General features: G+C 42.4%; 1 protein-coding gene across 4 annotated transcripts in view; it reads right to left on the bottom strand.

Moving 5' to 3' along the window:
* sema3c (semaphorin 3C) overlaps nt 1–24,716 on the bottom strand; it is a 229,215-nt gene that overhangs the window by 56,338 nt on the left and 148,161 nt on the right. For all 4 annotated transcript variants that reach the window (XM_033039812.1, XM_033039813.1, XM_033039814.1 and 1 more), the window contains one exon: nt 23,935–24,072. In XM_033039812.1, coding sequence (XP_032895703.1) covers nt 23,935–24,037 — 103 coding nt within the window. In that variant the 5' untranslated portion in view covers nt 24,038–24,072. The remainder of the gene's footprint in view (nt 1–23,934; nt 24,073–24,716) is intronic.

Below are 24,716 nucleotides of genomic sequence, written 5' to 3'. Positions count from 1 at the left end.
ATTTAGGAGTCAGAATGATGATATTGGCACCACTGATAATCTGCTGATGCAAATCAGTACTGGAACTGAAGAGCTCCAGATTCAGATTCAGATTCAGATTCAACTTTAATTGTCATTGTCCGTGTACAGTACAGAGACAACGAAATGCATTTAGCATCTCCCTGGAAGAGCGACATAGCATATGATTTGAATAAATATTTACATTAGCATATATACAGACATAGTGTTTTTCCTGTGGGAGGAGTGTCCGGGGGGGGGGGGGGGGGGGGGGGGGGTGATTGGCAGTCACCGAGGTACGTTGTTGAGTAGAGTGACAGCCGCCGGGAAGAAGCTGTTCCTGGACCTGCTGGTCCGGCAACGGAGAGACCTGTAGCGCCTCCCAGATGGTAGGAGGGTAAACAGTCCATGGTTGGGGTGAGAGCAGTCCTTGGCGATGCTGAGCGCCCTCCGCAGAGAACGCTTGCTTTGGACAGACTCAATGGAGGGGAGCGAGGAACCGGTGATGCGTTGGGCAATTTTCACCACCCTCTGCAATGCCTTCCGGTCGGAGACAGAGCAGTTGCCATACCATACTGTGATACAGTTGGTAAGGATGCTCTCGATGGTGCAGCGGTAGAAGTTCACCAGGATCTGAGGAGACAGATGGACCTTCTTCAGTCTCCTCAGGAAGAAGAGACACTGGTGAGCCTTCTTGATCAGAGTTGAGGTATTGTGGGTCCAAGAGAGGTCATCGGAGATGTTAACACCCAGGAACCTGAAGCTAGAAACACGTTCCACCTCCGTCCCGTTAATGTGGATGGGGGTGTGCGTGCCGCCCCTGGACTTCCTGAAGTCTACAATGAGCTCCTTGGTCTTCTTGGAGTTAAGGGCCAGGTTGTTGTCAGCGCATCATGCTGCTAAGTGCTGGACCTCCTCCCTGTAGGCCGACTCATCGTTGTTGCTGATGAGGCCAATCACCGTTGTATCATCTGCATACTTGATGATGGTGTTAGTACCATGTACAGGTGTGCAGTCATAGGTGAAGAGGGAGTAGAGGAGAGGGCTCAGCAATTACTATCCTTGCAATACTTTGACATTTAGAAACTGCAAAGCTCAGCACAAGACCATTGAAGAAACAGGACAGCCCATTGTGAAGTATTTCAATAACACACTATTTTTGCATATTAGCAGTTGGACACTAAAGCCATTAAAGACTGCTAATGGGGGATCAAATACACTGGAGATTGTGTGAAGAACTTTTTCACCCAGAGAGTTTTGAATCTGTGGAATTCTCTGCCACGGAAGGCAGTGGAGGCCAATTCACTGGACGTATTTGAAGAGATAGTTTGATATAGCTCTTAGGGCTAACAGAATGAAGAGTTATGGGGAGAAAGCAGGAACGGGGTAATGATTTTGGATGATCAGCCATGATCATATTGAATGATCTGGCTCGAAGGGCCGAATGGCCTACTCTTACACCTATTTTCTATGTTTCTATGAAATGTTGGATTCTCACATCGATCTTTGCGCACAAATGTGCATTTGCTTCACCATCCAGTAATACGATGCCAGAAACTTTCAGGCCAGAGTGTAAGCAGCAGCTCTCTCTTAGGGTCCTGCCACCAGCTAAAGTCAATATTCAGCTGTCGGCATAGCAGCTGCAATGAAGATGACACAATGAGTACTACGCTTGTCACAGCTGCCACCCAGAAGAATAACCATCTGCTGCTATCACCACCTGGCATCCTCACGCCATTTTACTGCCTCGTTCTCTAGGCACAAGGGTACCTTTAAATTCGATCATGAAAGATTACAAGATAACAGGTAAAGCAAATAAATTACATTTCTAAGATTGTTTTCCTTAATTCTTTGATATTTAAATCACATCTAATCCTTGCTAATAACAGCTCCAATTAATTAAGGAAAATCAATTCTGAACAGCCGTCAATTATGGAAAAGTAGGAAATTAGTAAGTTCAAAATGGGAGTCTGAGATGTGTCTCCCATATATTCACAGGGACATAGAGGTGCTTGGTCTGAATTAAAGGAAAAAACAAAGTTCTCAATTTTGAATTTCGTCAGACTTCAACATTTACCCTTCAGTGCTATCCTGATCCATACTTTCTTCATTTTCTCACAGCTCTTACACCATCGTTCACTCAAGTGCGGTCATGTTAAAATCCAGGGCTAACATTACATTCCCACACGCAACAGCAATGCTTCCTCCTCTGCCAATTTAATGAACTGTACACAATGTGTGCCCAGGGGGTCACAACTGCAAAACAGCAGCAGCGGCAGGATTATCGGAGGCTTCACCATGACTATGTGAGTTACTCTCTGAAATAACACATGGGTTTCTGAGCAGAGCACTGGGAGCAGCAGAAGGAAACTTCCCTCCATCACCACATCACAGCAACAATGTAAGCACGGTGGAAAGATTCCCTTTGATCAGCCAGACCGTATGACAGGCTGTTGAGTACTCGTGTTACTAAAGAAATTGAGGCGTAACAGTCAAAGCACGGGGCCTATTTGTCCTGTTAAATACTTTAATGTTATTCCTCAAAACTGAAGATGCAGCGATGAAGTTGAGCCTGGGCAAGGTTGCTAAACAAATAGGAAGCAGCTGCTGGATTTTGCATGTCCTGTTGATGTTCAGCTCCATCAATTTTAAAGGAGCTGATAACCGAGTGAGATGTGAGGCATGTGGCTGATAAATCCTGGTTGGAAGCTTTCAGTTAACGTGTGACATAGAAATAGGCATTCACGGTACTCCCCCGACAACATTCATTTCCAATGGAACTTTGGTTAGATTGTATTTACTGCTTTGTTTGTGACAAAGACAAACTTTACCTCTGTTCTTATTAATCTGTAAATATAACAACACATTGGTGAAATCTGCATCTTTCAATTTATTTATCTCCCAATACTTTAATTCCATTCTATCCCCACCTTGGCCAGGGCCCCTTCTGACCTACATCCAAGACACCTCACACACTCTTCAACTCTTCAATTACTTTCCATTTCTAGGCCCCCATTGCCTCATCTTTACCATGGACATTCAGTCCCTCTTACTATTCCACCCCCAACCAGGAAGGTCTCCGGCCCTTCAGTTCTTGAACAAAAACCCAGTCAATTTGCGTCTATGAACACTCTCCTCCGCCTCGTGGAACAAGTCCTCACCTTCAATAACTTCTCTTTTGACTCCTCATACCTTGTTCACTTTAAAGTGTAATCATGGATACTTGGTCCCAGCTATTGGTGTCTTTTTATTGGTTACATTGAACAGTCTTTGTTCCAAATGTACACCGGCACCATCCCCCAACTCTTTCTCCACTACATCGACGACTGCACCCAAGCAGAACTTGTTGCTTTTATTAAATTTACTACTAACTTCCACCCTGACCTTGAATTAGCTTATACTCCAGATAATTGTGTGTCGGTAGGTTTGTAGTTCATGTCAATCATTAGTCTGTCCCCTGTGATGGATATATATATATATATATATATATATATATATATATGTCACCAATCCATGTTAATGCACGGCAGAGAGCTCTCTGCATTTGGTCTGAACTCTCTGATATCACATGGAAATTACAAGTGACTTTGGAGTGAAGTTCGAACCACTACAGACACAAGGCTTGATCCCCCAGAGCTCAGCCGGCCTGCACCCTGAAGGGTCTCATAGTCAGCTCATCGCTCAATGTCCCAGGTGCCTGGGCATTCAACCAGCCAATCATTTGTTTCGTTTGCAGCACCTCACCTGATGTGAAGAAGGCATTTGTGCTCAGTAAATCATTCACAGTATATGCCATTGGTGTTATGTAATATCACCAGGTATACTACAACAACCATATCCCATCATTGATCCTCTCTGTTACTTCAACTAGAAAGATCTATCGTTAGTTGGACATGATTTGCCATTACTAAATCCTAACTGAACATGTTTCCAAAACTGCTCACAGACAAGTTATTTCTCTTCTAATGTGTGAGTTACCTTTGTGAAACAATAACCGTGAAAGCTGCAGTATTGCTACAAAACCTCACTGTTTCATCAATAGCCTTCAGGGAAAGAAGCTTGTATGTGGTGCGGCCAATTTTGGCTCTACATTGAACCCTGACACCCTCAGGTCAGCAGTAAGGGTCGATTTGCCAAAGTCGCCTCAGAGCTAATCTTCCATTAGAGCTGGAACATTCTGCGATGAGCTGACTATGTGACCCTTCAGGTTGCAGGCCAGCTGAGCCTTGGGCCTGCAGTGGCTCAGACGGGGTCAAGGAAAGAGCGTTCCCGTCGCGGCTCTTTTTCCACAAATCTTTCCACCACCACCCACAAGAAGCACAAGATGCGACAAGACAGACACCATTGTATGCAGATGCCGAGAAGTGTGTTCAGCTCTGGCTGAACAACTTCTAATCTTGTGCGTGGACTCGACAAGAAGAGGTGGCTCAGACTTCACTTGTAATTTCCAAAGGCACTTGTAATTTCCATGTGCTATCAGAGCGTTTGGATCAAATGCAGAGAGCTCTCTGCCATGCCATTCACATGAGTAGGTTAAACATGACTGCTCACAGACAAGTTCCTACTCCATTAATTTGTGTGAGTTAACGTTGTGAAATAATAACCGTGTAAGCTGCTGTATTGTTACAAATCCTCACTGTTTCATCAATGTCCTTCAGGGAAAGAAGCTTGTGTGTGGTCTGGCCGAACGTGGCTCTACATTGAACCCTGACTCCCTCAGGTCAGCAGTAAAGGTCGACTTGCCAAAGCCGCCTCAGAGTGTAAACAACTCTGAGTTCACAAGGACTAATCTTCAGCCTCATTTGTCAGCAGATTCCTACATTTCTCCACACCTATGATTCCACTGGCATGGTACTCGCTGGGTGTGGAGCACTGCTTTCCTTGGGATGAGATTTCTGCAGCGAGTTGAACATATGTGAGGGGTTCTCCCTACTGGAGACCACAGTTTAACTCGTACAGGTCAGCAAAGTTCACAGAACACTGAAGCAAATACAGAATTGAAACAGGCCTTTTGGCTCACCAAGTCCACATTGCCCATCGATCACCCATTCACACTAGTTCTATTGTCTTCCATTTTCTCATCCATTCACTGTATATTAGGGGCAATTCTGACAGAGGCCAATTAACCTACAAACCTAAACATCTTTGGGATGAGAGAGGAAATTGGAGCACCCAGTGGAATCCCACACGGTCACAATGAGAACATGCAAACTCCACACAGACTGCACCCAGGATCAGGATCTAACCCAGGACTCTGGCGGAGTGAGGCAGCAGCTCCACCAGCTGCACTTCTGTGGCAACATTGAACTGGAACCGCAGCCGACTCTGCTGCTTTCATGACAGTGGGGCCACTGTTCAATACCATTGTGTTTTACCCCCACCACTTCAAATACCGCTTTTACTCTCTGACTCAACTCAATTCATGATGCAGCTTTACAGGACGTTAGTTAGGCTGCATTTAGAGTATTGCAATGTTGCTTTGGTTGCCCCATCACAGGAAGGATGTAGAGACTTTGGCAAGGGCACAGGGAAGGTTTACCAAAATGATGCCTGGATTAGGGAGTATTAAATACAGGGAGAGTTTGGATAGACTTGGATTGTTTTCTCTGGAGATGTTGTGTGGAGGCCTGATAGAAGTATATAAAATGATAGAGGCATAAATAGGATATAAAGTCAGAACCTCAGGATGGAAAAACATGAAATAATAGAAGGTACAGCTTTAAGATGAGTGGGGCAAAGTTTAAAGGAGATGTGCGGGGCAAGTTTTTTTTTACACAGAGGCTGGTAAGTGCCTGGAATGAGCTGCTGCGGGTGGTGGTAGAAGTAGATACAATAGTGACATTTAAGAGGTTTGGCAGCTGGACATGCAGGGAAGGGTGGATTATGTGCGGGTAGATCTTGGCATCATGTTTGGCATAGAGATTGTAGGCCGAAAGGCCTGTTCTTGTGCAGTACTGTTCTATGTATGTTCTAAGTGAAGCAAACTTAGCCTGACTTTCTTGATATATGGTAAAGTGGGAACTAAAATGAAATTAAAAGATGTGCGTTTATTCTTGCTGAAGGCCACAACCACTTCACTGCTCAAGTCTCTGGTCCACCTTGGAAAAAATTATTGGACCACAATCTATAGATTTCAAGAAATTATTCCTCTTGTCAGTTGTCCACCTTAGAGAGGCAAGCCAAGATTGTAATCTGAGGAAGACTGTGATAAAAGTGTAGGAAGGAACTGCAGGTGCTAGTTTACACTGATGATAGACACAAAATGCTGAAATAACTCAGAGGAACAGGCAGCATCTCTGGATAAATGGAATGGGTGACGTTTCGGGTCAAGACCTTTCTTCAGACTGAGAAACATAGAAACATAGAAATTAGGTGCAGGAGTAGGCCATTCGGCCCTTCGAGCCTGCACCGCCATTCAATATGATCATGGCTGATCATCCAACTCAGTATCCCGTACCTGCCTTCTCTCCAATGAGAGTCAGTGGAGAGGGAGAAACAGAGATAAGGAAGTGTAAGGTGTGAAAACAAGATATCAAAAGATCAAGGAAAATGTAGAATAGATCATTGTTAGCTAGCAGAAGGAGACAACAAAGCTGTTCAGAGATGCTGTCTGTCCCGCTGAGTTACTCCAGCATTTTGTGTCTATCTCACAATGTAGATTGCAAGTGCAAGTCAAAAGTGTGTCTACCTTACATGAGCAAGTTTAACACTGGCCATTTCTGCTAATTGGGTGGTGATAAAAATCAGGCTGATAATTATTCCATGGTTTCTTATGAGAAAGGCCTGATACATTTCCTTTCTAAAACATTCTAATATTTACAAGGTGGGGAAAAACTCCACAGCAAATGATATTATCTGCTGCAAAGCATATAATGATGGTTTTAAAACAAACACTACCTCCTCTCCGCATGTACCAGACAACATTGGGCTTTGATAAAGTTCAGCTCAGTTGTTCAAAGACCCGTCAATGTTATGAGCAATGTGTCGGGGAGGGGATTGTTGAGTGTGTATTTGGTCTTTTCTTCACAGCTGGTTAGCAGGCACTGGTCCGCTGCTTGGTGTTTGGATAAGGTTTGTTTTGTTACAGGAGTGTGAAAAAGCCAACAGTTCGGCTCTCACAGATTACACAGTGCAACCCCTGTTTCCCAGCACTAAGTTACAGCGGTGACATAATGATGTGCAAAATGTTTTTGATATTAACTTGCGTGAAGGTTTCTTTCTGTGACAAGAGAGTGAGCGGCTTCTGTTTGAGAGCCTCTTCACATTGGAAGGGTCCCTGGCAGCATTTCCCAGCTCAATCTCATGTAGCCTCTACACTTCTACAAAGTGATTTATCTCTATTCAGAGTTGTTCCTGGAACTGTAGGCAATCCACTGCCACTGAGTGAGATGGTAGATTAGTAGGTTAGCAGACTCTTTTCATTTTCTACTCTCAAGCCTTTCTTGAGGTCCTCTGAGTGAGTGCTGTATGTATGTATGTATTGTTGATCTATGTACCACTGTTTGTAGCAAGTTAGTACCTGCACTAATGTAAAGCACTTTGGTCAGCGAGAGTTGTTTTAAAATGTGCTATAGAAATAAAATTGACTTGACTTGACAACAGCTGGGCAGGATATTCCAAAATAATAAACAATGAAGAGTCGTCAATGTTGAGAAATGGTCATTTGGATCATTACTACTCATATCCCCAGTCCTGTTACGCTTACCTTGAACATCTACCTTCTCTCTGCACACCTCTAACGTCCAGTATTGTTATTCTGCCCGACATACTAATCACAAAATATTTCATCTTCTTAGTACAAAGTTCTTTATAAATATATCCTCCATGAATACAGACGCTAGCCGGTTTACTATTTCTTTGGATTAGGTAAACTTTATTTATCTTTCTATAATAAGGTAGATTTTGAACCACGTCTAATACTTTTGAAGAAAAGTCTACATTTTAGTTCGAAACTGGAAGGTACGAAGTCTCACCAGCTGTTCCTTGCATCAAGTTAAACTTTGACAAACTGACTTCATTTCCTCTTTTCCAACCTTACTGCCTTCACCGTTCCCATTTTATTTCTGTTCCTTGGGTTTTCAAGCTCAAAGCTGCTGCTTTCATAATTGACATGGAGTCAGAGGTTATGGGGAGAAGGCAGGAGAATGGGGTTAGGAGGGAGAGATAGATCAGCCATGATTGAATGGCAAAGTAGACAATGGGCCGAATGGCTTAATTCCACTCCTATCACTTATGGCCTTTTGAGTCAGAGATGTTTAATCATTTATTCCTTTAGACTATTATTCTCCATCCTTACCTTTCATCTTTCTCAATATCTCTGTTCATGCACCCAGTCAGCCTGTGTCATATTGCTGCAGTCACTCAATCTCCTGCTGCCCATTCCTTTCTCTTTGCCAGTTTTCCAATGCCAAATGGATTAGAATGAAAAATTAACAGAAAGAAAATGACCAGCACCTAATTATTTTTAATCTGGCCAATGATCAAATTCAAGCAATTCGCTTGGTGCTACATACACCAGAGCTGAAGACTCAGATGCAAAGTGGAATTTGACCATAGAACCTGAGCCGCAGATTTCAGGTAGTTTTCACTCCAGAGACAGTGCAATCTAAGTGTTAAATCGAGCTGAAGTTTCATCAGGCGTTGAGCTGGGTTCAATTCCACAGAACTGAACCGAATATGATTTATTACACAAGGGTTGACATTGAGCCTAAATACAATCACGCTTTTTTGCTGTTCTCACAAGGTTCTAAACAGGATACGTAACTCGGAGCAAAGCCCTTGAGTTATTACTTCATTTGTCAGGCAGCTCTCCCTAGTCTGTCATTTTACCACGAGTTGCTAATCTCAGGGATTAGGGAATTAGGGTGGAAATCATATTAAAAAAAGGTATCATTTTTCCTGTTGGAGCAAAATACAGCAAGCAAATTATACATAATTGCCTAGCACAACATTCAAGAAGTAGAGCAGGTATAAATTAAGAGTTGAAGAGTTAATTGACGATGATTGCTACTGTATCAATAAATCCACTTAATTAATGTTGTGTTAACTTCCAGATCTCATGCTATAATAATAAACTTGACAATCATGTAATTGTAAGAGGTCAAACCAGACCATCCACATGAGTGCCAATAAATAGTTTAACTCTCTGCAATATGCATGAATGTTGGATTTTGCTCCACTGTGTCAATCGCCTGAGTAAAGGGTGCTTGGAAATTTATTCCACGTCCTGATAACAGTATACACAGTGACAAGGAAACTCAAAGTACCACACATGGAGATACGATCAGGAGCCCCCTCAAAAGTGGATCTACTGAGCCCAAAGAAAACTGCAGTTAAATTCGAGGTACTGGGCTATAGCAATAGTGGGAGACTGCCATGCTGTTCCTTATTTTCTAAATCAGCAAAGGAACACAACAGTTTATCAACAAGGTACACAGAAATGCTGGAGAAACTCAGTGGGTGCAGCAGCATCTATGGAGCGAAGGAAATAGGTGACGTTTCGGGCCTAAACCCTTCTTCAGACCCACTATCAACAATGGGCCTTCCTCTGTGCACTATGCACTAGATTAATTTTAGACAGGCCAAATAAAGTGCTAATCATAAAATATATGTTTATAAAACCAGTGGTAAATGGATTATTTAAACCAATACTTTTTTTGTTGAATTTCATTTGTCTGCAATATTAAATTATCAGTTTTATTACATAAAGATTATATAAGTTGAAATAATAAAGTGTATAATTAAATTAGGTGGTCAGGCCCTTAAACAGCTTAAGTAGCTAAGAGATGGACAAAGCAGTGTTGGGATGCGATTACTTGATGTACGGCTGCCAGTATCATGGTGTGAACTGTTGTTTTAGTTTAGTTTAGTGATAATTTAGAGATACAACATGGAAACAGGTTCTTCAGCCCACTGAGTCCAAGCCGAGTATTGATCATTTGTTCACACTAGCTCCATATTATCCCATTTTCGTTTCCACTCCCTGTACCCTTGGGGCAGTTTTTTACTGAGGCAAATGAACCTACAAACCTGCACATCTTTGGGATGTGGGAGGAAACACAAGCAGTCACATCAAGAAAGTGCCACCTCCACACATACAGCATCCATGGTCAAGATCGTACCCAGGTTTCTGGCGTTGTGAGGCAGCTGCTCTACCAACTATCTATCGAAGGCTGCAAGATTCAACATCATTATTTGGTCATAGACACCAACAGCAAGGAGATTGATTTCATACTACTCCCAAATAGCGAGCCATGATAAGCAGAGGGCTGTAATTGAAATGGACACAAATTGCCAGTGTAACTCAACGGGTCAGGCAGTATCTCTGCAGAATATGGATGTGACATTTCAGATCAGATCCATTCTTCAAACTGATTGTCGAAGGGGATAGAAAGCTAGAAGAGTGGTGGGAGTGGGACAAAGCTAGGCAAGTGATAGGTGGATATAGGCGATGGGAGGGAGGGGGGGGGGGGGTGGATTTGCAGATAGGTGGATAAAGGCCAGAGATGAAAAGACAAAAAGGAATAAGGAAAGAAGAGTTGTGAGATGTGAAGCCATTGGGTTGTAAGCTTCCCAAGTGGAATATAAGGTGCTGTTCCTTCAATTTGTGCATGGGCTCACTCTGAAGATGGCCCAGAACAGAAAAATATGTATGGGAATGGGTAGGGGAGTTAAAATGGTTAGCAACCGGGAGATCCAGCAGAGCTTGACGGACTGAGCAATTGTGTTTGACAAAATAGTTGCCTACGCTTGGTCTCGCTGATGTAAAGGAAGCCACATCGGGAGAACCGAATGCAGCAGATGAGGTTAGAGGAGGTGTATGTGAACCTCCGTCTCTGCTGGAAGGGCTGATGTGGTCCTTGGTTGGAAGTGACGGAGGAGGTGTAGGGTCAGATGTTACATCACCTGCAGTTGCAGGGGAAGGTTCCAGGGAAGGAGGTGGTTTGTCTGGGAAGAGGTGATTCAACCAAGGAGTTGTGGAGGGAGTAGTCTCTGCAGAAAGTCGAAGGAGGTGGGGACTGATAGTGAGATCATGTTGAAGATACGGCAGAGCCTGAAATTAAGAGTTGGGGACGGCATTTTTGCAAAAGGCAGAGGGAGAGGAGGTGTAGTCCTGATAACTGTGGAAGTCAGTGGGTTTATAGCAGACGTCTGTCTCCTGTGATAAAGAGAGAGATTTGGTAATGGGACAGAGGTAGTAGTACAGGTAAATTTTAGGGGCGGGTGGAAATGTTAATAAAAACAATGAGTTCTGCATGGGTGCAGGAGGCAGCCCCAATGCAGTTACTAATGTAGCAGAGAAAGAGTTGGGAGATAGTGCCAAGGTACATTTGGCACAAGCTCCGTATGGCATAACCAGCAAAAAGGCAGGCATAGCTGGAGCCCATGCGAGTGCGCAAGGCTACATATTTTACTTGAAGAAAGTGAGAGGCGTCAAAAGAGAAGTTGTTAAGGCAAGGACAAGTTCGGCAAGGTGAAGGAGTGCTGGAGTAACTAAGCAGGTCGGGTAGCATCCCTGGAGAGGATGGAAAGGTGACGTTTCGGGTTGGAACCCTCTTCTATATAAACCAGCATCTGCAGCTCCTTGTTATTACACAAATCAAAATATTGTGCAGTGGAATGGACTATCTGGTGATTAAAAACAATGGTTATCTTTTGTATTTGAAAATTGAATGTGATGATTTTAGTGGAAACACTGAAACCGAGTCCTGTTATGAATACTTTAGGCGTGGGAATGTTACGTGTCGAGTTTCTCAAACTAACATTATTAATTATTTTCGAACAGTTCCTGTTCGAAGAAATCACTGCACAGTGAATCATTTTCCACGAAATAGATCAGGTCCCATTCTCAAAGAAAGGAGTTCTAAGATGTTATCTACTGTTTAGACCTCCATGCAGATTTGCTTGTGCAGAACTCCTTGAAAACTTTGCATGATGCAATGGGCAAGAATATTAATGTGTTTTTAAGATAGGAGATCGTCTGCCAGACTATGTGAAGACCGTGCAAGTAAAACATGTGCTCAGCAGGAAAGATTAATTCTGGGCCCGTTTCAACCAAAACATAGTAGGGCTGTAGAGGGAATGTGCAGCAGGCACGGAATTTATATTTGGTGTTAATGATTGTTTTTAGAGGAGCTTTCTCTTCTGTGCTACACAGTAGCGTGTAAACTAAGCCTGATCATAGTAGGCGTGGAAAGGGCCAGCGGAAGGTGTCTGGATTAGATTCCACCACCAGGATGGATACATTTATATTTCATGAAACAAATAGCACACTTGCAGACACAGTTTATTCTAACAATGCTCGGGACGAGGTTTTGGGGGAAAATGTGGGTCTCCTGCTGTAGCCCTGTACGTGTGTGCACACAGTAGCTGGCAGCTCAATTCAACAAGTCCAGTTCCGTGGGCTTCACTGGGTCTGAACATGGCCAAGACACTAAGGCAGCTGTTACCTTTACTGGTGCTGAAGAACTAAGAGCAGCTGATTTGGTTTTCCAGTGTAACAAGAGACCAGAATTTGATTAAAAGACAGACGTACTATGTTGTGCCTTCCACAACACAACCACAGAAAAGTCCAGTGCCAGTGAGGTTTAGTCACTGCAATAATGTGGGAATCACAGCTACCAATTTACACGCGACAAGTTTCCTTGTGGAACGTGGAGTCAGCACTCCCCTCTGCAAATAGATCCTCGACTTCCTGACCAACAGACAACAATCAATGACCGATCCACCTCCAAGGGAACAAATCGTCCTCTACAATAATCCTCAACACTGTTGCCCTGCAAGGATTTGTTCTCAGTCCCCTACGATACTTAAACACTCATGACTGTGCAGCCAAATACCGATCCAACTCAATTCATAAGTTCGCAGACGGCACCACCGAGACGGAGTACAGGAAGGAGATGGAGAACCTCGTAACCTGGTGCCAAGACACCAATCTCTCTCTCAATGTTAGTAAGACAAAGAAGATTGCGGTCCAACTTCGGGAAGTGAAGCAGTACATTGATGGCGAAGTAGAAATGGTTGAAACAGCTGTTATCAGGCAATTGAACCATCCTCGCACCAACTAGAGTGTGGTCCAGACCTCAAGTCTACCTCATTGGAGACCTTTGAACTATGTATGATCGGACTTTATCTTGCACTAAACGTTGCACCATTTATCCTTTATCTGAGTACAGTGAATGGTTGATTTTAATCATGCATAGCCCTTTCTTTGACCAGATAACGTCCAACAAAAGCTTTTCACTCGGTACACATGACAATAAATTAAACAAAACTAACCTCTCAACCAGCAAGGTGGGTTACGTAACATTGCTCATGACCTCTGTATATTCCAAAGCTCGCTCCGTGTGCTTCAAAGTGTTGCAAAGTAGTAAATATGATGCACAGTGAGCAGATAAATGATAAAGGGCACTACATTTATTGCAAGATAAAGTCCAATCAAAGATAGTTCAAAGGTTTCCAATGAGGTAGGTCTGGACCAGACTCTAGCTGGTGAGAGGATGGTTCAGTTACCTGATAACAGCTGGGAAGAATATAATATGATTACTCTAATATGCACACAGTATACTGACTCAAATACCACTGAGATAATGACTGTGTCATCTGTTTTCATCACAGTAAGGTTGCAAGATATATATTGACCTGGGCAGCAGGAATTACTCTTCAACAATATTTCTAAGGAGTGTTATGGGGATATTTTATGTTCACCCTGGAGAGCAGATGTGGTTTAATAACTCACCTTGCAAATGGCACCTCTGATAACTCAGTACTGTTTCAGTACTAAACAGAAGTGTCAGTATGTGCTAAGCCCTTACAGTTGGCCGTACCCATAACCTTCTGAAGTAGGGGGTCTGTGCATTACTAGTTAAGCCACAGCTGACATTCAGCTGTCAGAAGAACAAGGATATATGGCTTCTAAAGGGGACTGATAAGGTCTGGCCCATGAGGTTTGCTTACTGATAAATAGTCCAACCACTTGAAGAAAAGGAATGAAGTAAGGGGAAAACTGAGGGTACTGAATTGGAGGACAAACAATTTTAATTGAACACAAAAGTTAAAAAAAATTAGTTCCATGTATTTTTCCGGTCAAGTGCGTTGCAATTCCAGTTAGCAAGGAACAACGTCATATCTCCTCCATCTGACATTTTAGGTGTGAAATAGTTACAACACAAAAAACTAATAAATATTTTCATGTATTGAATCATATGTAAATATATACGGTAGTTATATTTCAACAGTTAAAGGAAAACATTACATTCCTGCATTATAATTCACAGAAAAATAATGAACCATTTCACGATCCTGTCGAGGCATGTGCAGACATGTCAACTATTTGATAATAATTACGTTGATGGCCCATTTGTAGTGGCTTGGTGGGAGGAGGAAAATTGACCAGAACAAATCCATATTCTTTCTCGTTGCCCTTTTGCATTTTAAAAACCTACCTGATCCGGTTCCCCATCTCACTCGAGGGGTAGAAAGATAAACAATGCTGCAATCCATCGCCTATATCGTTCCCTCTCAGCTTGTACTGAATTTCTACATCTGGGATACAGACTCAGTCAATAGGCACATTTATTCGTCACCTGAGTTACGATCTACATTAGTACTCCTCATATCAACAAATAAACTAACTGTGCTGCTTGCCAGGAAGAAACCACCAGATGCATTTTCCATTAGAAACATTAACATCCTGTATTCCAATGCCAGGCTGCATGAAGCTTCGAAAAAGGCAGTGAAGGGCCATACAGGAAACAAATATCAGTAAGGAGAAAAATAAACAATCTATCTTGCGTTACTTGAAATGACATGCACAAAGACCAATGTTAAGAGAGATCTTGATGCTGGTCAATTCATACCACCAACAGTTAGACAGGTCCATGGATAGGATATGTTTAGAGGAATATGGGCTATTAAATGCAGGTAGGTGGGACTAGTGTAGATAGGACATGTTGGTCAGTGTGCGGAAGTACAAAAGGAGATTGATAATCTGATTGAATGGTGCCAGAACAACAATCATTCTCTCAATGTTAGCAAGGCCAAGGAGCTGATTGTTGACTTCATCAAGAGTGAGTCAACAGCTTCAAGTTCCTGGGTGTGCATATCTCTGATGATCTATACTTGCCGAATATATTGGTACAATCATGAATAAAGTCCATCAATGCCCTACTTGCTGAGAAGATTGAGGAGATCCTTGAGTGTGTCACTGGATAATTTATTAAATTTATGCAGGTGTACAGTAGAGAACATGTTGACTGGTCTGGTTCAGTAAATTGAAAGCCCAGGAATGAAGGAGGCTGCAAAAAAGTGAGAGACATTGCCTGTTTCATCATGGGTACTGACCGATCCACCTCCAAGGGATTTACAGGGGGTGCTGCCTCAGAGGAGTGCTAATATCATCATAGACCCACAGGGGTGGGTGATTGCAACCTTCACGTGGTCTGCCCTGTTTCAACGAATACAGTCAACCTGGCGTGCACAAGATCAAATAGAACAAGTTGTCCTACAACTTTAGGCTGTGCACGCCATACGCAAGAAGAAGATAGACCCACACAACCCGAGTCATGCTCTCATTTTGCTACTGCCATCAGGGAGAAAGTGCAGGAACTCGTGAACCATCACCTCCAGGTTCTCTTGCTGGTACATATGACAATTAAACCCTCTTGACACACTTGGTTTGGTTGATTTCTGAAAATGATGAATGTTCTTTTCATGTGTCTTTGCATTACTCAAACTCACATAAGCAGATTTCTCAGATAATATTTTGTACTATTTTCACCATGCCCATGACATACTTTACCCTATAAAGATGTTAAATCTACTGTGTATCAGTTCTACTGGATAATTTTCTAGTTCTAATTTTACTACTTGACATATTCTTCCCAAATTTTAATGAATTCACATTTTAAAATATGTCAAAGAATGATATGATATTGCATCTTGTTTTCATACAGTCTGAAAAAATAATGAATGGATGCGTTTTTAAAAATCATTGTACTTGCTAATTTCCTGTAATTTCCTCTGTATCACATGTGCCTTCCCGTAGCTGAGTGTACCGCTGTGTTCTCAGGGAGAATGAATCCCTTGTGTAAAGCTGGGCAGTCAGTGGATGTAACATTGTGCAGACTGTGGAGGAGGAAGTTCTTTAACAATACTCTGACTTCTTAAACTTCTGAACTATGTTAACCTTTGCTTTTGTGCTTGCAACCGAGATCCCTTTTCATTGACAAGTTAGAACTTCCATTGACACTAAAGACCCTTTGAATGACTTCTACAATCAAGAGCTGAACATTGTTATAATGGTACACAACGCAACTAATCCTGTTTACGGGGGGGGGGGGGGGGGGGGGGGGGGGGGGGGGGGGGGGGGGGGGGGGGGGGGGGGCACAGTGGCGCAGCAGTAGAGTTGCTGCCTTACTGCGCATTCATCTATAGTACATCCAGTTCTTCCATTGTCTACAGTTTCTACTGAGTATGTGAAAGCCAATTGGCCCTTTCATAAATCTACAATAATCGTTCCCAATTGCATTATGATTTTCTTCAAGTCCTATTATCAAAAAAAATATTTTCAATGGGATCCCCACTATTGATGTCAGGCTAACCAGCCAATGGATCCTTGCTTTCGCTCTCAATCCCGTCTTGAGTAATATTATTAAAATTTGGGCAAATCTGCAAGTCGAAACAATGCATCTGTTATATTTGGAGCCACTTCTATAAATTCAGAAATTGGGCATTGAGAACTATGGATCTATTTTTAGGTTCAATTGTTCTTCATCCATAATAATTTACCTGTAATCATTTATTTCAGCTTCGCTCCTCTTGGCTCTTGGATTTTTATTATTTGCAGATTTTGCTTTGTTTCCTCCCACTCTCATTCCTGTGTCCCCACCATGATGTGCACTCATATCTCAGCCAGGACTCCTGAACATACTTCTCTAGCTTTCCACAGGGTCATTAGATATATCTGGTCAAGCCTGGGAGATGTAGCTACCTTCATACACCTTAGGACATTCAGCACCTCCTTGACTGTACCTTGGACTGCCCCCAGGAAATCATCATTAACTTTCCCTTACAAGTTTCACAGTCTTCGCCTGGACCTACCAGAACTCCCAGTTGCCAAACACTTTAATTACCCTTCCCATTCCCACACTGATCTTTCTGTCCTAGGCCTCCTACATTGTAAGAGTGAGGCCAAATGCAAATTGGAGGAACAGCATCTCATATTTTGCTTGGGCAGCAGTATAAATATTGATTTCTCTAACTTTAAGTCACCCTTGTATTCCTTCTCTCTCCATCCCTCCCCCGCCCAAGTCGTACCAGCTCCAAAGTCGCCTTGTTGAGCCTCATTGTCTGTACTCGTTCTGATCCAGGCCACGGCTAACAATGGTCTGTTTCCTTTATCATCGTTACTTTTTTGCATATCTTTCATTCATTGGTTCTATATCTCTCTGCATCGTCTATATTGCTCGTTTCCCTTTCCCCTGACTCTCAGTCTGAATAAGAGTCTCGACCCGAAACGTCACCTATTCCTTTTCTCCAGAGATGCTGTTTGACCTGCTGAGTTACTCCAGCTTTTTGTGTCCATCCATAATCTTCATGTTTTACTTTGGGGTAAAAACACAGACCCTATCCTGCAAAATGCTTTGATTCTCTGTTCCCACTGAAGCATTGCAGACCCTATTCTGATGTAGCCTGTGGCCCCAGTCATTTTCACATAGTAGTGTAGAAATAAGTGCATATAAAACAGCTGGTTTTACTGTATCTTGGCTTAATAATTGACTTAGTTTTAAATTGGGGCTACTTTGTGGAGTATTTTAACTTCAGCCCAGGGAACTGTGAAATGATACATGTATGAATGAGACTATTATCCTCCAACCATAAGAAAACACTAGCTCTTGGGGCCTGGTGGAATCAAGGGATATGGGAGAAGGCAGGCACGGGTTACTGATTGTGGATGATCAGCCATGATCACGTGCTAGCTCGAAGAGCCAAATGGCCTCCCCCTGCACCTATTTTCTATGTTTCTATGTTCCAAAGAGTGAAACTTTAAGAATCGTGTCCAGTTCTGTGCTTTTATTTCACTATGTTTGATTTAGGTTGCAAGCAGGAAATCCATAAAAGTTTAAAAGTCTCTACATGGTCTTGCTCAAGGGTAATTATTTTTAAATTGCCTTCACCTTTCTGTAACAATCCACTCTATTCTCAGAAACACAGGAAAAGGCCATTTAACTGAAACATATATTTATAAATATCATCTCAGGGTACCCTAGATGCACATTGATGGCTTCAAAACAATCGACTCCTTCATGAGATAGAAATGTCAAAATATTAATATAACATATCAAAGAACTGGCAAGTTCTGCATCTCAAGCCCCAGAACTAGCATTCCATCTAAAACAAATCAAAGGATCTGGGGTTAGTGCAGGAATGTGGTGCTGAGGTGAAAGATCAGCCATGATCTTATTGAATGGTGAAATAGGCACGAGCTGCCAAACATTTTACTCCTGCTTCTAATTCTGATTATGTTCTTATGTTCCGTTTGATATACATTGCCAATAATGAAATATGTGCAAAAGCGTTCAACGTTTAGCGTTTCAAATAAGTGTTAGAGCACAGGGGGGTTATACAAAGCTGAATCTGCAAACCACCAAAAATACTGCGGGTGCTAGGAATCTGAAATAAAAACAGAAAATGTTGCAAGTACTTAACAGGTCAGGCACGTCTGTCTGGTGGGTTCAGTGACCCCGATGAAAGGCCAGAGATTTGTAACATTAACTCTCTTTCTCTTTTCATGGATGATGCCTGGTCTGCCTTGTTTGTATTTTATTTCTGAATCCACAAACTGCTTGATTGTCTGAAGTTATACAGTTTATTTCTTAACAGTGTAATGGAATAGGTCAGTTGATTGTGATCTGTGGCTGAAGGCCATAATGCCATTGCGTTCACTCGAATTGTTCAGTACCAGAGAAGCTGTAGAATATTGCAGCATGCTTCTTATCTTGTCAATTGGCAGTGGGGATATGCATTGCACACATTAAGCACTTACATATCAGATAAGCTCAATCATTTTTCCCCCTTCAGACATGTGCCAACTCTTATGGAAGCTGTGCAAGTTCTCCTTCATTAAAGGCACATGTTTCGCATCGACCCACAATTGCTGATAAGTTTGCCCTCTTAAGCTGTAATGGGAGATTTAATTGATTAATGGAGAAACTGAGTTAAAACATTGTGTAGTTTGTATGACCCTTGATCCCTTCTTCTAATTTAATGTTTGCACAGAAATCAAACATGTGCAGTACAACGACAAAGGCCCTCAGAAAAATAAAGAGACATATTAATGTAATGCAAATCTATTTAGTCGTGGAATTTGAAGTGATACTGGGGCCACCATTTGATGGGGGTATAAATGCTCCATCAGAAAATTACTAAGAGCTCAGAAACTAAGAGGGGGCAGAGGGTACTGGTTTAGAAAAATCATGCATCCCGTTGACCCAATACTAATGTCCAATGTTTAATAAGGACGGCTCTGAAGTCCATTTGAAACAGTTCTAGCTGTAAAACCAGGAGAGTTTGATATTTATGCAATATGTGCATTTATTCTTTAGGGTAATTTTACAGAATAGTCGTAAGATAAAAGTTCAGGGGGAGGACACTTCAATCTCTCCCTTTCCCTTCGCAACCCCAACTAGACTGAAAACCATTTCAGTTTTGTGCTGCAGTGGGAAGTTTGAAGTTGATTTGATGTGAAAATGTATCCAAATGTCTGAAAGTTCTGTTGGTAACTTGTGTCTGCTTACTGCACCTTTGCTCATGGAATATCGTTCAATTATACTATTGTACACATCACTGAATTCTATCTGCAAGCAATTTTAACAGTGACAATCACACCAGATCATGTCCCCTCTTCTCTGCGTTCACTGGCAATCGTGAATGTTGTAGTTTACAGATCATCAGCTGTATAATAGTATAGTTTAATTGTACTTCACTAAAATTAGTAAATTGTATAGTAATTGTATTTAATAGTGTAACTTTATTAAATGTTCAACATAGTTGAAAATGTGAGGCCGTCCAGCCCTTTGGATGTACTGGCTCTGCTTATGGCTGCTTCACATATCTTTCCCCTTGTCCCCATGTCTCCTTAAGATATTTAGAAAATACTGTTATCTGTTATCCGTCACCACTTCAGGTTGAGTTTATTCCGTGCAATTCGCTATGATAAGAGACTTTTCCTGCTGGCTTTACGGGTCCTTGTTATTAACCTTCAATAACAGAAGCTCACTCCCTCCCCCCAACCAACCCACCCCCAACCCACCCCAAAATAAGCACACGGCTCAGACTGCAATGTTCCGCTGCATCCATTTGACACAGAAAATGCACTAGAATTAAGTTGGGCTCTGTGTGGTCAAAGATCCTATACCATGGGGAGATTTACAAGTTAACAAAGCTGTGTACCCATATCCCTACTGTTCTTTTGTAAGTATTTTGGAACTGGGTTTCACGAACAAGATTTCATCCCTTATGCAACCGGTGTGGTAAACTGCAAGTATCTCCAGCTTCACCTGGAACAGGGCCTGATGCCCACAGAAGCCTTGGTACCCACTGGCAGCTTGGTTTATGATGTTAAGTCAAGAGCTGTGGCCCCTGGAGGTGGCATTGCCACGCTGAAGCAAGGGATATCTCACGCTGTTCCTCACTGAAATGCAGCTCAGACAACAGAGTGAAAATGAACTCCTGCTGACAGCCCTTCCTACCCCTGTTCTTCCAATGATCTGGCACCTGCTCATTTCCCAGTAACATTCCTCTCCAGAGGGAATGCCAAGTATTGTCCCATGTTAGGGATACACTGGCTTACTGGAAGCTTGAGGTCAGGGCCAAATTCTTCATTGCCATTCATGCAATCTATTATAGAATTCAGCAACCATAAAGAACATGGATGGAATTGCAGCACCACTCGTCACAAATCAATAAACAATTAATCCACACGGAGTGGATGGTCTCTTTCAATATTGCCAGTGGATGGTCTTTTTTGCACATGTACGTGTTCAGTGCGTGAAGTTAAGGAGAGGTGTCATCGAGAGTGTGAAGCTGCAATTTTGTAACACCCCCATTGAATTATTTGGCTATTCTGTACATTTCCAGATTCCAGCTTGGAAAACACCAATATTCTCACAGCAGGAACCACATTAGACTTGTTAACCGTCATTGGTGTCCAGTTGGTGCCTGTGGCTGTAAACAACAAGCAATATGGAGGTGGAATTTGAAGCCTGCCTCTCCTCATCTTAGCCAGCCCCACCTCAGGGGATGCCTGGCGGAGGCAGTGCCTACCTCATTCAGCAATCTGTAAACTTCGATGAAATCGGACAAGTCCAGGACAATACCGACCAATGATTCATTAACAGGTGACTTTTGCCTTTTATCCTGCTGTTTTCTTTTGCATGTTTAGACTTGCCAGCTCAAATTCCTCCCACTTGGCTCAACCACTGGTTCTTGCCATTTACAGGTTTACACCGACCCAGGTCTCCCTTCAGGAGCTTAACTCCTCCAGTGTAAAGTGTTTCGAGCCAAAAGGCAGCAACTCTCCACGGGACATAGGTGCACCTCTGAATGCTCAGCTGTGTTTGCTCTGAGGATGCAGATATCGCTGTCCGTGCGGGTTTTAATTACCTTTGCCTCATTGCCCAGGAACTGAGGAGGCAATGAGTAATAGCTCACAGTGATGGGTCTGCAGGCACATGTAAGCCAGTGAGCAGGAAGGCAGATTTCCTTCTCCAAGGGCCATTTCAAGGATACTTTGAGAGACGTTTGTCATATTTTGTCTAATACAGAAGACAGGAATATTTTATAGTCCTTCAACATTCACTCATGTAAATTATAGCTACCAAATATAATTGATTAAAGAAAGTATTATTTCTGCATTAAAGCGACTTCCTCGCACAATGGAGTAATCTTTATGGTAACAACCCTGGTTCTGAGTCTTACTTGATCCAATGATGAGTGGACACCGGAAATTTGGCTCTGACTTCTGCCTTCTTGTTTTCAATGAGTGCCCCAACCCCATTTCCCCATCTCTCTCCAACCTACTCCCAATCTTGCATTTAGGTTAGTTACAGATATTCAGTAGCCTTGGGCTCACCGAGTCCATGCCGAGAAGCGATACCCGCTCACTAACACTATCCTACAAGCACGAGGGACAGTTTACAATTTAACCAAGCCATTTAGCCTACAAACCTCTATGTTTTTGGAGGGTGGAAGGAAACTGGAGCACCCAGAGAAAACTCATACAGGTCACGGGGAGAATGTACAAACTCCGTACAGACAGCACCTGCAGTCAGGATCAAACCCGGGTCTCTGGTGCTGTAAGGCAGCAACTCTACGATTGCGCCACCCTTGAGAATTTGAATCTGTAATGGGAGTGCCCAAATCCTCGCAGTGTACAGGACGAGTTGGTGTAAAGATAGTTCTGGTTACAGAAAGAGCAATCATCTTTTAGCTTAGCAAAGTGTATGAACCTTTAAATTCTACCTTCACTTTCAAGAACTTCAAATTGCATTTGTAAATCAAAGAAAATATGCATGCGAATGTGCCCCTTTGCCTTAATATTTTCAACTCCCTGCATCTATTGCATCTTCTTCAGCACAAGATTGAAATCGGCCGATCACACCGACTTCTTCAGGCTCTGCCAATGTCATGACACCTTGCAGTTAAGAGCAATCACTTTCTCCATCCCTCTCCCCCAGGGTTGAGCCTTTCTCCTTCAGATAACCTAGTACTGACAACATTGGCTTGAAACAAACTGAGAAATTGTTGAGAGAAAAGCCATTTATAACCTTGATCTGAACTTCTGCATTCTCCCTCCCTTTTGAGAAGTTGATGTTTCATTCTGCCAATTTCAGGTCACTAAATGTAGGCTGTTCCAATAATTGCTGTGCCAGACTTATAAAACCACTCAGATACCATTTGATGCCCCGGTGGGAAAAAATAAAACCTCATTAGTATGTCATAAAAAAATATAAATTGCTGCTCAGTCACTTTTAAACTACATTCAGTTGAGGTATTCCATTCTACCTCCTAATGCAGGGAGTTAGTTTGTTGCACATAATAAAATCTCCAGATATACAGTCAGCACCATCTTATTAAGTGAATATAAAGCACAAAGTGGATTTAATATAAAAGGCTAAAATATTGAAACACTTCAGATGGACAATTATGTTTTACTATTTTGGAAATTCCTCATTAACACCAGACTGAATAAGCCCACCAGCATTGAATACAAGCTCATTGTACTGCACTAGATGATCTCAACTCAATATCTTGAACAAAAAGGAATTCATGACCTTTCCCATTCTCCATCACATCTCAGCATTACATCAATTTCTATTTCACAATAATTTAGCATGGTGGCACAGGGGTAGAGTTGCTGCCTTACAGCACCGGGCACCCGGGTTCGACCCCGACCACAGGAGTTTAAGAAAGAACTACAGATGTTGGAAAAATCAAAGGTAGACAAAATGCTGGAGAAACCCAGCGGGTGAGGCAGCATCTATGGAGCATAGATGCTCCATAGATGCTGCCTCACCCGCTGAGTTTCTCCAGCATTTTTGTTTACCTCCGACCACATGTGTTGTCTGTACGTTCTCCCCGTGACCGTGTGGGTTTCCTCCGAGATCTTCGCTTTCCTCCCACACTCCAAAGACGTACAGGTTTGTAGGTTAGCTGCCTTGGTTTATGTGTAAATTGTCCCTAGTGCGTGTAGGATAGGGTTATTGTGCATGAATCGCTAGTCGGTGTGGACTCGGATGGCCGAAGGGCCTGTATCCGCGCTGTATCTCTAAACTAAACTAAAATATTTTTGTTTAACAGTCAGAAAGTCCTGATAAAAGATTGTAAAGATAGTTAACAGTTCTGAACATAGAAAGTGTTATATTTTGTTGCACTTACCGTTAGATGTGAGATACACTCGAGGCAAAGTCTGTGGCAGGCCAAAGACTTTGCTGGACTCCAGAAAGGTCCCGAGAACCACGAGAAGAAATAATTTTATCATTTTTGAGCTTTGATTGTTAGTTCAGCCAAAATGATCTGCAGGAAAATGAAGACAGAAATTGTTACATAGATTTTATTTACAATATATCACCCAAATGACATCGGGCTTTGATGTGGTGCAGCAGTAGAGTTGCTGTCTCACATTGGAAACATTAATACTTGTGTTAAACTACTAAAAAGTGCTGCGTTTCCAAAAAACATTGCTTGACTTCAGCTGTAATCAGATTGAGACGGTATGAAATGTCATGAACATGTTCATTTTCCCACAAATGCATTATCCCATCAACAATCTCCAAGAATATTTTTATTGCCTCAGGAGCTCGCTAAGCTTCCAAACAAAAAGATAAGATGATAAAAAAATCTGGAGATGCAATAAGATGCACAGTTAAAATGAATTCAAGTAATAAAATGGTTCACATCACTCCTATAATTCAAACTTAAAGCACACGGTATTGGGGGTTCAGTATTGATGTGGATAGAGAACTGGCTGGCAGACAGGAAGGCTCAGTACCGCAAGGCTCAGTGCTGGGACCCCAGCTATTTACGATATATATTAATGATTTGGACGGGGGAATTGAATGCAACATCTCCAAATTTGCGGATGACACGAAGCTGGGGGGCAGTGTTAGCTGTGTGGAGGATGCTAGGAAGCTGCAAGGTGACTTGGATAGGCTGGGTGA

The sequence above is a fragment of the Amblyraja radiata genome, chromosome 21, assembly GCF_010909765.2.
Source record: "Amblyraja radiata isolate CabotCenter1 chromosome 21, sAmbRad1.1.pri, whole genome shotgun sequence".
Classification (NCBI taxonomy): Eukaryota; Metazoa; Chordata; class Chondrichthyes; order Rajiformes; family Rajidae; genus Amblyraja; species Amblyraja radiata.
This window is presented reverse-complemented; position numbering and strand designations above follow the sequence as displayed.